Source organism: Pan paniscus, chromosome 11 (assembly GCF_029289425.2).
Source record: "Pan paniscus chromosome 11, NHGRI_mPanPan1-v2.0_pri, whole genome shotgun sequence".
Lineage (NCBI taxonomy): Eukaryota > Metazoa > Chordata > Mammalia > Primates > Hominidae > Pan > Pan paniscus.
Genome location: NC_073260.2, coordinates 27,884,893 through 27,898,272, shown reverse-complemented (window position 1 = coordinate 27,898,272; position 13,380 = coordinate 27,884,893). Strand labels below are relative to the sequence as shown.

The following is a 13,380-nucleotide window of genomic DNA, read 5'->3' as shown; positions in this document are numbered from 1 at the left end:
AGGGTCATAATTTGACGTTTTTAAAACGTCCGTCTGGCTGTGGAGAATAGCCAAGAGAAGTAAGGTATAATCAAGAAGCTATTGCAATAATCCAGGTGAGCCATGAGGGTGGACTGGACCATGGGGGCAGGTGTGGAAGTCATAAGATTAATATGTGTTTAACTCAAGTTGTGGCATTAATTATGGCTTGCATTAAATGCATCGGTAATATGCTTCTGCGGTGGATTTTTCCACCTTAGATTTCAGGGAATGGAAGTGATGGGAGCGGGTAGGGAAGGTCTGAGGTTACTAAACAGACGGAGCCTCCTGGATCTGCAAACCTCATATGATTCTAGGCCTCTGAGCCTCTGGCGCAGCAATAATTCTGCAGCCGAGCCCACTAGCCGCTTCCCAGTGACCATGCGCAACAGGCAGGTGGGAGCCTATGGAAAGCGCAGACTTTCGGAAAGCTGCACGAGCGCGTTCGGGGAGTCCGGTTCAGCGCCTCTGCGCAGGCGCAGTGGTCCCCGCAGGCTTGCGCGCGCACTCGCTGCGGGACAAGCTTCTGGAAGCTGTTTGCGGTGGCGTTGGTGCTGTTTGCGGATGCTGATGCAGGTACTGGTCGTCCCGGGCCCCGAGTTTCGGGGCCGTGGCCGGGTCGCCGGCTCCGAGGGCGCACCTGGGGCGGGATGGGGGCCGGGAGCAGCCTACCAACGGGCTGTGCGCTGCGCTGCTGCTGCTGCTTCTGTGGGAGGTGCGCACTCCGCTGCGGGATGGGGCCGTTGGCTTCCCTCCATCCCTCCGTGCGCCACTTGGGCACTGTTGACATTTTGGGCGGGATAATGCCTTGTTTTGTTTGTGTGGTGTGGCGGTGAGGGGGAGGCTCTCCCGTTGTTGCAGGATGTGTAACAGCGTCACTGGTTCTGCCCGTTAGGTAACGGTACCACCTCTCGTCCCAGTCGAGCTAACCAAAAATGTGTCCAGACATTGCCAGAGGACCGCTGGGGGGTGAAATCTCTCCTTTTTTCTTCCCTCTGGTTGAGATCCTCTGGCTGCGTCACATTTTCACCGGGCCTCCTATGTAAACTCCCTGTAGACGGAGCCGAGTGTCTTAGTCATCGCGGAGCCCCAGGTGCCCAGCACGGCGCCAGGTACGTGGTGGGCGCCTAATATTTGGCAGAGGAATAAATGACGTCATGCTGCTGTGTGCCGGGCGCTGTACTCGGAAGTGGGTTGTTATTGGTATGGTAGTTGCAATGCGAGGCTGTCACATCCTTCACTTGTCGCATTGTAGTCCCGCTCCGGCTGTATTGTCATTTCCTGGACCCTCTGTGAGCGTGAGGACCCTTTCAGGCCTGTCCACGCCTGGCCCCGCAGCTCATGGCCCCTGGTCCCGTTCCAGCTCATTGTAGTTGCTCAGTCACTTGTAGAATGAATGAATGCATGCAACACAGGGCAGTCTGTGTGCAAAGGAGTGCTTTGGGATCAAGCAGAGCATCACACCAGAAGTGACAGTTGAAAGGAGTCAGGCTTTAAAGAACGAATAAAAGTTTGGTAGGAGAAAGAAAGCAACATTCCGAGGAGAGGGAATAGCCTTGGTGCAAAGGCTAGGAGAGTATGTAGAGAGAGAGGAGATACTAATTTATGGCTGTAGTGTCAATCGGGTAGCTAGAGCTCAAGAGGTGAGGTCATCAGACGGTGTCTCTAGATCACAATGCCATGGTCCCTGCATGTGAACTTTATCGAGGGACAGTTCGGTGGCTGGGGAGGGACTGTAAGCCGGGGAGTGATAAGATCATATTTTGCATGTTAGAAGGAATTTTTTGGCCACAGTGTGAGACTGGAGTGAAGAACCCTGTACTTAGGCAGTTTCAGTAGGATAGAATGGAGAGGTTCTTAGGAAATAAAATCGCCAGAACTTGGCGATTGATGGGAGAAGTAAGGAGGAAGAGAAATTTTAAAGTCAAATATTAAATTGAGCTTCTGAGTTGAGCAACTGGTGAGAAATGTGTGCCCTTTCATTAAGAAAGGGTAGGAGTTGTTAAATAGCTTTGTGACTGGGTCCCCTTGTGAACCTTTTCTGATAACATTTTGTTTAGGAGGAGTATTGAATCTAAAGCAACTGTTTCCTTAACCCTTAAGTAGCTCCCTGGTTTTTGACTATAAAGAAAATTATGGCTGGGCACGGTGGCTCACGCCTGTAATCCTGACACTTTGGGAGGCTGAGGTGGGTGGATCGCCTGAAGTCAGGAGTTCAAGACTAGCCTGACCAACATGGCGAAACCCCGTCTCTACTAAAAATACAAAACTTAGCCGGGCATGGTGGTGGGCGCCTATAATCCCAGCTACTCAAGAGGCTGAGGCAGGAGAATCACTTGAACCCAGCCGGGGCAGAGATTGCAGTGAGCCGAGATCGCACCACTTCACTCCAGCCTGGGCACCAAGAGCGAAACTCCGTCTCAAAAAAAAAAAAAAAAAAAAGAAAGAAAATTATCCTTTTAATTGAGCAGGGCTTTTCTAGGCCTTTGCTGGTATGTGTGTGGATATATTTCTCTGAACCAAACCAAGAACGATGTTTTTAGGACTAACAACAGTTTTTTTACTTATTTAATGCCTTAATATTTCTTCTTGACAGTTTCTGCAGGACTGTAAACTGGATTCCTGGAACCTTTGATATTCCTGGCTGTGTATAGTGCCTGTTGGTGGACTGTACTGATACTCAACTAGAGTGTGAAGGGACTGGATTCCTGCCCCTGAGACACAATGCAAGCTGTAGTGCCCTTGAACAAGATGACAGCCATCTCACCAGAACCTCAAACTCTGGCCTCGACTGAACAAAATGAGGTCCCAAGAGTGGTTACTTCTGGGGAACAAGAAGCTATTTTAAGAGGAAATGCTGCTGATGCAGAGTCTTTCAGACAGAGGTTTAGGTGGTTTTGTTACTCAGAAGTAGCTGGACCCAGGAAAGCTCTGAGTCAACTCTGGGAGCTCTGCAATCAGTGGCTGAGACCAGACATTCACACGAAAGAACAGATTTTAGAGCTTCTGGTGTTTGAGCAGTTCCTGACCATTTTGCCTGGGGAGATCAGGATTTGGGTAAAGTCACAACATCCTGAGAGTAGTGAGGAAGTGGTGACCCTAATAGAAGATTTGACCCAGATGCTTGAAGAAAAAGAAGGTGAGATTTATAGATGGAGGGAGGAAGCGGGAGACATTGCCTCAAAGTCCGAAAGTAAATTCCTCAAAAGAAGGCAATTTACTGCTAAAGAGGAGTCTGAGGTTAGAAGTTGGGACTGGGTTTGAATCAGCCCTGCCATTTACTGTGTGATTTTGGGCAAGCTGTGTAAACTCTCAGAATGTAAATATTTTTATCTGTTAAAAAGGGATTTGTAGTTTTCTTGTAAAGGTGAGACAAGATAGGATATAATATATGGTGGATGCTCAAGAAATAGTAATTTCTTTCCCATCCCCTTCAAGAACACAAGTTATCTGTGAAAGTGTTTGGAGTCACAGGCAAATCAACCAGCTCAGGCCCTAATGCCTAGTTCCATTGTGTGGACTAGCACGTTGCTAGAGGGTGGCTGTGAGTGTCTTTGCTGATGGAAATGTTTCTGCACTGTTTTGCAATTCAAGTACATGAAAAGCAGCTAGTGCAAATAAGGAACTGAATTTTTTAAATCAAATTTAAAGTTTAAATAGCCACATGCGACTAGTAACTATTTTATAGTGCAGTTCCACAGCCTTAGGGCAGGAAAACCTGGATATATGTATGTAATTACATATTATAAATATAAATGTTAAACTATAAACTGAATTACGGTGATATCATTATAAAATATTGATGTAAAGTCTTCTAGGGTGAGTAGTCCTTTCAGGGAATGTGGCTCGCCTTTTTTCTCAAATTTGTAGCTATTTATGTTCTCAAATATGATACAAATATTTGTATTTTGCAGTGTAATATGCTACAAATATTTGGAATATTTGCATTCCAAATATATTTGGAATATTTGCATTCCAAATATATTTGGAATATTTGTAGTATATTATTTACCATAGGGCTCCTGACATATATGTGTGACAGTTTGTATTCTGGAAGAGTTCTGAGATAGGGAAATAAATAGTATTTACCTCCATACACTTAATTCGCCATCACGCAGCTAATTAGTGTATCTCAAATTTGGGTTTCCTGACTCCTCTGTGATTTGTCACTGAAGTGTCATGCTTCTACAAAATTAGGGCCTCTTTGTGGAGGCCCCTGCAATAAAGAATTGATTTCGGGCCGGGTACGGTGGCTCACACCTGTAATCCCAGCACTTCGGGAGGCCTAGGCGGGTGGATCACCCGAGGTCAGGAGTTTGAGACCAGCCATACCAACATGGAGAAACCCCGTCTCTACAAAAATACAAACTCAGCCAGGTGTGGTGGTGCACGCCTGTAATCCCAGCTACTCTGGAGGCTGAGGCAGGAGAATCGCTTGAACCCGGGAGGTGGAGTGAGCCAAGATCACGCCATTGCACCCCAGCCTGGGCAATAACAGCGAAACTCCGTCTCAAAAAAAAAAAAAAAAAAAAAAAAAGGATTGATTTCTAGGATTCTGTAGGGTGTAACAGTTTTCTTAAATTCACCCCACTTTACTCTTTGATTACGTAATTCTAATTCTTAATTTTTATTGATTGTCTAATCACTAAATTTGCCTAAAATTCTTTTCATAAGAAGGTAGAGTATGATTTGAAAAAATAATTTTTCTTAATTGAAAAAGAGCTGTTGACATCCTAGGGTTTTTATGTATGTATTTTTTACTGCTCCTTGTGGAGCAGGGATCACTCATAGGCAGTATGCCCAGAATGGGCCAATCTGAAGATACTGCATACATTTAGTTCCTATGAGTTTATTAGATGCCTCTTCTCTGTCTTAAGGAATCTGGTGGAGTCAACTCTTGAGACTAACCTGGTGCTTTCATTCAGTTAGCAGGTTTGAGCAACTCTTGAGCAAGGCTTTGTACTAGGACTATGAAGAATACACAGTTTTACCTTACTACATCTTTTAAATTAGGATACTTCAAAATTCATTATTGTTCAAATTAAATATTTTTAAACTGAGGGTATATAGAAAGAAGTTTTCGTGAGCTTAGGATTTGAAAAGATTTTTATATGAGCTAAGAGGAAATGCCTAGGTTTTCACAGGAAACTTTTATCTATGGCTGTTCTCTATTTTAAAGAGTGGGACAACTTTTTGTTTCTTCTGACCTTTTTATCCAGAGAGGCTCAGGGCCCTTAGAACCCTTGTAATTTCCTGGGTGATTAGAGCAGTAAGAGTATCTTTTGTTAAAATATTTGGCCTTTTGTCCGTGGTTCCTGAAACAGCTCCTGAGCTATAAAGGAGAAAGACAGTCTTTTTGTTATTTATAATAAGCCCCTTTTAACCACACTTGAGTTTATGTTAATGAGGTGATTTTTGGAAAGTCCTTAGATAACCCTGGAATTGGGGAAGGGTGCTGGTTGCCAGGGGAACCAACCCAGTGCTTAGAGGGTTGGAACTCAGCTCCACCCCCCAACCTGTCAAAGGGGAGAGGGACTGAAGGTTGAGTTGATCACAGGACCAGTGATTTAATCAGTCATGCCTGTCTATGAAGCTTCCATAAAAACCCGAAAGGACACAGCTCATGAGAGTTTCCAGATAGCTAACCACGTGGCAGTTCCTGGAGAGCTGTGTACCCAGAGATGGCATGGAAGCAGCAAGCCCCTTGCCCTATGCAATGCCTCATCCATCTGGCTGTTCATCTGTATCCTTTGTAATACCCTTTACATTAAACCAGTAAACGTAAGTAAAGTGTTATGTGAGCCACTCTAGCAAATTATTGGAACCCAGGGAGGGGCTCATGGGAACCCCAATTTGTATCTTGTTGGTCAAAAGCCCTGGAGGGTCGGACATGAGACTGGCATCTGAAGTGGAGGTCAGTCTTGGACTGAGGCCTTAACCTTTGGGAACTGATGCTATCTCCAGGTAGATAGCGTTAGAAATGAATTAGAGGACACCCAGCTGGTGCCTGCTGGGGAGTCCAACACAGAATTGCCTGCTGGGTGTGGGGGAAACACCCCCACATATCTGGAGTCACAGAATTATTTTGTGTTGTGAGTATAGTAGGAGAAACTGACTTAGTTTTTTTCCTGTTTATCACTTAGAAGTGTATATATATATATATATAAAGATTTTTAGTCTGAGGAATCTGTATGAACGACTGGACTGGTTTTCTCCCCTTTCCTAGATCCAGTCTCTCAAGATTCTACTGTTTCCCAAGAGGAGAACTCAAAAGAGGATAAAATGGTCACTGTTTGTCCCAATACTGAGTCCTGTGTAAGTTTCCTTTGATGGTTTTTATTCCTAAGTGAATACTTAATTGAGCTCCTACTGAGTGGTATAAAGATATAAAAATAAAAGGCTAGGCACGGTGGCTTACACCTGTAATCCCAGCACTTTGGGAGGCTGAGGCAGGAAGATCGCTTGAGCCCAAGAGTTCAGGGTTGCAGTGAGCTATGATCATGCCACTGCTGCCTTCCAGCCTGGGCAACAGAGCAAGACCCTGTCTCTAAAAAAAATAGAATAAATGTAATCTCCCTTTCAAGGAACTGATGCCTCATTTTCCACATGCAATTTTGTTTCAGTTCACAGAATGCCATGAGTCTGATTGTAATGAAACAAAAACACTTACTAAAATTCAGCAGTTACCACTATTAAAATTAGTCAGGTGAAATAGAAGTTCATTTCCTTCTTTTTTTTTTTTTCTTTCTTGAGACAGAGTTTTACTCCATTGCCCAGGCTGGAGTGCAGTGGCGGTATCTCGGCTCACTGCAGCCTCCGCCTCCCAGGTTCAAGCGATTCTCCTGCCTCAGCCTCCTGAGTAGCTGGGATTATAGGCTCCTGCCACCATGCCCGGCTAATTTTTGTATTTTTAGTAGAGACGGGGTTTCACCATGTTGGCCAGGCTGATCTCAAACTCCTGACCTAGGTGATCCACCCATCTCAGCCTCCCAAAGTGCTGGGATTACAGGTGTGAGCCACTGCATCCAGCCTTGCTCTTTTTCTTTTTAAGAGATGGGGTCTTGTTCTGTCATCTAGGCTGGAGTGGAGTGCAGTGGTGCAAGCATAGCTCACTGCAACCTTGAAGTCCTGGGTTCAAGCCATCCTCCCTCCTCAGCCTCATGAGTAGCTGGGACAACTGGCGCACGCCACTGTGCCCAGCTCATTTTAAAATATTTTTTGTAGAGTTGGGGTCTTGCTGTGTTGCCCAGGCCAGTCTTGAACTCCTGACCTCAAGCAGTCCTCTCCCTTGGCCTCCCACAGCATTGTGATTACAGGCATTAGCCACTGTGCCCAGACAGAAATACATGTCCTTAAATCTTAACATGATAAAGAACATCCTTGGCTGGGTACAGTGGATCATGCCTGTAATCCCATCACTTTGGGAGGCCGAGGTGGGAGGATTGCTTGAGCCTGGGAGTTCGAGAGCAGTCTGGGCAACATAGCGAGACCCTCGTCTATATAAAAAATTTTAAAAATTAGCTGGGCATAGTCACATACCTGTGGTCTCAGCTACCTGGGATCTGAGGTGGTAGAGCTGTAAGGGGGAAAGATAGTCTTACACTTGAGCCTGGGAGGTTGAGGCTGCAGTGAGCTATGATTACGCCACCGTACTCCAGCCTGGGTAACAAAGTGAGACCCAGTCTCACGAAAAGAAAACAAGATGAGGAATTTATTCTGGATTATGTAGGTGGGCCTTAAATGCCATCCGAAGTGTCCTTGCTAGAGAGGCAGGAGGAGATTGAAAACACAAAGAGAAGGTGATGTGAAGAGTTAGGCAGAGTTTGGAGTGATAGGGCCGTAAGACAAGGAACTGTGGCAGCCACCAGAAGCAGGAAGAGGCAAGGAACAGATTATCCCCCAGAGCCTCTGAAGGGAGCACAGCCCTGCCAACACCTAGATCTCAGACTTCTGGCCTCCAGAACTGTGAGAGAACAAATTCCTATTTTGAGTCACCAAGGTTATGGGAATTTGTTACAGCTCCCAGAGGAAGGTAATACACATACCAATAGCCATTCGGCTCTACTGCCTTATAAAAAGCATGCAGAGAATGCTATAGAAAGTGTATTTCAAAAATTAACTGGGTGCGTTGGTGCATGCCTGTAATCCCAGCTACTTGAGAGGCTGAGGCATGAGAATCGCTTGAACCCAGGAGGCGGAGGTTGCAGTGAGCTGAGATCATGCCACTGCACTCCAGCCTGGGCAACACAGTGAGACTCCGTCTCAAAAAAAAAAAAAAGAAAAAAAAGGAAAGTGTATTTTAGTGAGTCAGTATTCTTGTTTGTAATTGTGAAGTAATTGCAAGTGTCAGTATGTTGTTGAACATAGATTCTCTGAATATGATGGAAGATAATTGCTGCTCATAATTGGAAGTTAAAATTTGGAATGTAGTTGCAGATATTATTATACGGTTATTACCTGTAGTAAGCTTACATTAATTCTGCAAATTTAGGGTTCAGGAATGTAAATCATACCCTTCATTTAATATTTTAGTCCTAGAAATCTATGTGTTAGGGTGAACTTGATCAATGTTACACATTCCAGATAATTCTTGTACAGTATTTAACACTAGAGACTGAATGGAAGAGGCAGGGATTGTGTAATACCCTTGTTCTGAATCACTTATAACAGTCATAGAATGATTAGCCACTCCGTAGCTTTCTTTGGAATTCTTAAAAACTTGCATGCTATCCAAACCATTCTTTATATCCTATCCAGGCTGGGCACAGTGGCTCAGGCCTGTAATCCCAGTGCTCTGGGAGGTAGAGGACAGAGGATTACTTGAGCCCAAGAGTTTGAGACCAGCCTGGGCAAATAGTGAGACAATGCCTCTACAAAAAATTTAAAAATAAGCCAAGCATGGTGGCACGTGCCTGCAGTCCCAGCTACTGGTGGGAGGATCACTTGAGTCCAGGAGGTTGAGCCTGCAGTGAACCATGAAGCACCACTGCACTCTAACACGGGCGACAGAGCCATAATAGCCTGTCTCAAAAAAAAAAAAGTACTTAGGTTCTATTTGGGAATAATCCAATACAAAAGAGCTGTTTGGTGTTCTAGGAATCTATAACATTGAAGGATGTAGCTGTGACCTTTTCAAGAGGAGAGTGGAAGAAGCTGGAGCCTTTTCAAAAGGAGCTATATAAGGAAGTGCTACTGGAAAACCTCAGGAACCTAGAATTTCTGGGTAAAGACACCTTTTCTTCATTACCTAGCGTTTAACCTTGGGTCTCTTTTTGTTCCCTTTTATTGAAAGGTAAGTGCTATGTGAAGTACTTGGTTTTGGCTGGGGACCCAGGGACTGATAGGACTAATCCTAAAAACTGGTTCTGAAAATGTGCTTTTCTGCAGTGTATCTTCTAGAAAAGGTCTTTGCTTCATTGAATTGGAAATGTGAAGCATCATTTTGATTTCATCAGTGGAATACCTTTTCCCATTTTTGTCTCAAGTTCCAGTATTTATGTCTGTGTATTTTGGTAGCATGTTTTTATCTTCCTTGGAGAACCAGAGGCTATATGTGAATGCTGGGATATCTTTACTCTATGCAAAACAGCAATTTTCTGTTCTTTTCTCTATGAGCAGACTTTCCAGTTTCAAAATTAGAGTTGATTTCCCAGCTAAAGTGGGTTGAATTGCCATGGCTGCTGGAAGAAGTCTCAAAAGGCTCCCGACTAGGTGAGTTGGTGAAAAATACACAACGAAATTAAAGCAGTTGTTTAGCAAGTCTGTTGAGAAGACTCTTTGAAATGTTGGGCTGCCTAGATACTAAAATACAAAGATGATTAGAATAGAGCCCTTGCCTTCCTGAAATGTTCATTTTAGTGGGGGAGACTTGGTTTGGGTCCTCTGAATAGATGCCAGGACATGATTAGCCATGTAAGATCTTTACTGGAGAAAGATTCAGTGAAGGAAAATGAGGAAGGAACTAGAAGAAGCCGGAATAGCCATCAGAGCATAATGCTGGTCTAACCCCTGTGAATGAGAACAGGAAGGAGGGCAGATTGGGTAGGAAAAGTCTTAGACTAAAGTGTCGTTCTATCTTTTTTTTTTTTTTTTTTTTTTGAGTCGGAGTCTCACACCGTCTCCCGAGCTAGAGTGTAGTGGCGCGATCTCGGCTCACTGCAACCTCCGCCTCCCGGGTTCAAGTGATTCTCCTGCCTCAGCCTCCTGAGTAGCTGAGATTACAGGCGCCTGCCACCAAGCCTGGCTAATTTTTTGTATTTTTAGTAGAGATGGGGTTTCACCATGTTGTACAGGGTAGTCTTGAACTCCTGACCTCGTGATCGGCCTGCCTCGGCCTCCCAAAGTGCTGGGATTACAGGTATGAGCCACCGCGCCCGGCTGCAGTGCAGTTCCAAAAAAGTTTAGGCAGGGCCAAACAGGAGTCCTTGCCATAGTTACCTATCAGAGGAGTCCTGTGTCTCAAAGAAATGGGCCTGTGTAAGTATCCTGTACTCCATCATTGACTGGGAGCAACTCGTGGGAATTGGTGTGAATGCAGTATTGGATTCATAGAGCAGCAGCAGGGGTTGTCAGGTAATATCCCCGCAGGGGGAGGTGTGAGTGGTGCATTTTTATGGACACTAGAGAACGTATCGAAACAAGAGTGTTAACACTGATGCATACTATATCAAGCATGTGTATAAGGAGCTGTGGGAATATACAGAAGCAAGGTTTTAATTAGCATTTGAGTTGAATCTTGAAGGATAAGTAGGAATTCATCCAGTGGACAGCATGTATAATAATTCCATTTTTGTTAAAGGGAAAAAATGTACATATAAATACATGCCTGAATACATAGAGTATATGGATTTTTAATATCTGGAAAACATTCATGTTAACACTGGTTATCTTTGAAGAATTAGGTTTTGTTTTGTTTTCTTGAGATGGAGTCTTGCTCTGTCACCAGGCTGGAGTGCAGTGGTGCAGTCTCAGCTCACTGCAACCTCTGCCTCCCAGGTTCAAGTGATTCTCTTGCCTCGGCCTCCCAAGTAGCTGGGACTACAAGCATGTGCCACCACGCCAAGCTAATTTTTTTTGTATTTTTAGTAGAGGCGGGGTTTCACCATATTGGCCAGGATGGTCTTGATCTCCTGACCTCCTGATCCTCCTACCTCAGCTTCCCGAAGTGCTAGGATTACAGGCATGAGCCACCGTGCCCGGCCAGGATTAGGTTTTTTTATACTTACCTATATCTTACAATTTATATATATTCTTCTTCTTTTTTTTTTTTTTTGAGACAGAGTTACCCAGGCTGGAGTGCAGTGCCGTGATCTTGGCTCACTGCAACCTCTGCCTCCTGGGTTCAAGCAATTCTCTCCTGCCTCAGCCTCCCAACTAGCTGGGACTATAGGCACGCGCCACCACGCCCAGCTAATTTTTTTTGTATTTTTATTAGTAGAGATGGCGTTTCCCCATGGAAAGGAGGTGGATCACTCCTGACCTCAAGTGATCCACCCGCCTTGGCCTCTCAAAGTACTGGGATTACAGGCATGAGCCACTGTGCCCGGCCACAATTTATATATATATATTAAATTTACATTTAAAAAAATAAAAATAGGCCAAGCGTGGTGGCTCACACCTGTAATCCCAGCACTTTGGGAGGCTGAGGCAGGCAGATCACGAGGTCAGGAGATCAAGACCATCCTGACTAACATGGTGAAATCCCGTCTCTACTAAAAATACAAAAAAAAAAAAAATTAGCCAGGCTTGGTGGTGGGCGCCTGTAATCCCAGCTACTCTGGAGGCTGAGGCAGGAGAATCGCTTGAACCTGGGAAGTGGAGCTTGCAGTGAGCCGAGATCGCGCCACAGCACTCCAGCCTGGGCGACAGAGCGAGACTCCATCTCAAAAAATAAAAACAAAAGTAAGTTATTACATGTATCAATACCTTGGTTTATCTTAAAAGAAAGAAGCAATGATCCATCTTGCTCTATTCCATCTTCTCAAACATTTATTGTAGTCAACTTATTGGCTGTTTCCAGTATACAATTGACCCTTGAACTACAGGATTAGGGGCACTGACCACACCCCCCTGCCCCCGTACAGTTGAAAATCCATGTATAACCGTTAACTCTCCAAAAACATAACTACTAATAGCCTACTGTTGACCTGAAGCCTTATTGATAACATAAACATAATTACATATGTTATGTGTTTTTTATACTATATTCTAGTAAGCTAGAGAAAAATGCTATTAAGACAAGAAAGAAAATAACATTTACGGTACTGTACTGTGTGTATCGATCACTAAGTTTATGTTGTCTGTCTGAAATGGCAGACAATTGCAGCTGCAGACCTCAGTCTATGGTACATATCAAGCAGTTCAGCTTTTTCTTGAAGTATCATGACTATTCTGTGCTTGTTGGGAGCACTTCCAGCATTACTAGCAGCACTTTGTATGGGTCCCATGATGTTATTCAAGATTTACAGTATTGCACTAAACACAGTGAAAAATAGGAGGGAACTGCAAGAGATCCATTTTTACGGTGATAGGCAATTTCCTGGAGACATAAACTGCTTATGTGGAGATGATTAGCATTACGTGGCTTTTTTTTTTTGGAGACAGAGTCTCACTCTGTCACCCAGGCTGGAGTGCAATGGCGTGATGTCAGCTCACTGCAGCCTCCACCTCCTGGGTTCAAGTGATTCTGCTGCCTCAGCCCACCAAGTAGCTGTGATTACAGGCATGCACCACCACGCCCAGCTAAATTTTGTATTTTCAGTAGAGACGGGGTTTAACCATGTTGATCTCGAGCTCCTGACCGCAAGTGATCTTCCTGCCCTGGCTTCCTAAAGTGCTGAGATTACAGGCGTGAGCCACAGCGCCTGGCCTACCTGGCATTTTAAGTGGATACTTAGAGCAGACATTTGAGCTCATTGCAATACCAACAAGAGGTGCCTATGAAATTATTACAGTGTATAGTATGTACTATAGTTTTATGCAGTTATTATTATTATTATTTTGTGACAGGGTCTTGCTCTGTCATTCAGGCTAGGGTGCAGTGGCATGATCACGGCTCACTACAGCCTCCACCTCCTGGGCTGAAGCGATCCTCTCACCTCAGCCTCTTGAGTAGCTGGTATTACAGGCACATGCCACCATGTTCAGCTAATTTTTGTATTTTTTGTAGAGTTTTGTCATGTTGTTCAGGCTGGTCTCCAACTCCTGGGCTCAAACAAACTGCTTGCCTTGGCCTCCCAAAGTGGTGGGATTATGGGGGTGAGCCAGTGCGCCTGGCCCAGTTATTATTTAATACTGTATCTTTACATTTGTTTACATTTCTCTTGACTGTGAGTGACACCAAGTATGGCCTGTTAAGTGTGT

General features: G+C 44.5%; 1 protein-coding gene across 9 annotated transcripts in view; it reads left to right on the top strand.

The window, feature by feature from the left end:
* Window positions 1-470: 470 nt before the first annotated feature.
* Window positions 471-13,380, top strand: part of ZNF483 (zinc finger protein 483) — a 53,442-nt gene continuing 40,532 nt past the window's right edge. For 3 of the 9 annotated variants that reach the window (XM_014346235.3, XM_055117254.2, XM_003810869.5), the window contains exons 1-5: window positions 471-594; window positions 2,615-3,157; window positions 6,245-6,333; window positions 9,115-9,241; window positions 9,637-9,729. In XM_014346235.3, the coding sequence (XP_014201721.1) occupies window positions 2,743-3,157; window positions 6,245-6,333; window positions 9,115-9,241; window positions 9,637-9,729 (724 nt within the window). In that variant the 5' untranslated portion in view covers window positions 471-594; window positions 2,615-2,742. The other 6 variants (XM_055117257.2, XM_034967980.2, XM_055117256.2 and 3 more) reach the window with 4 other exon arrangements.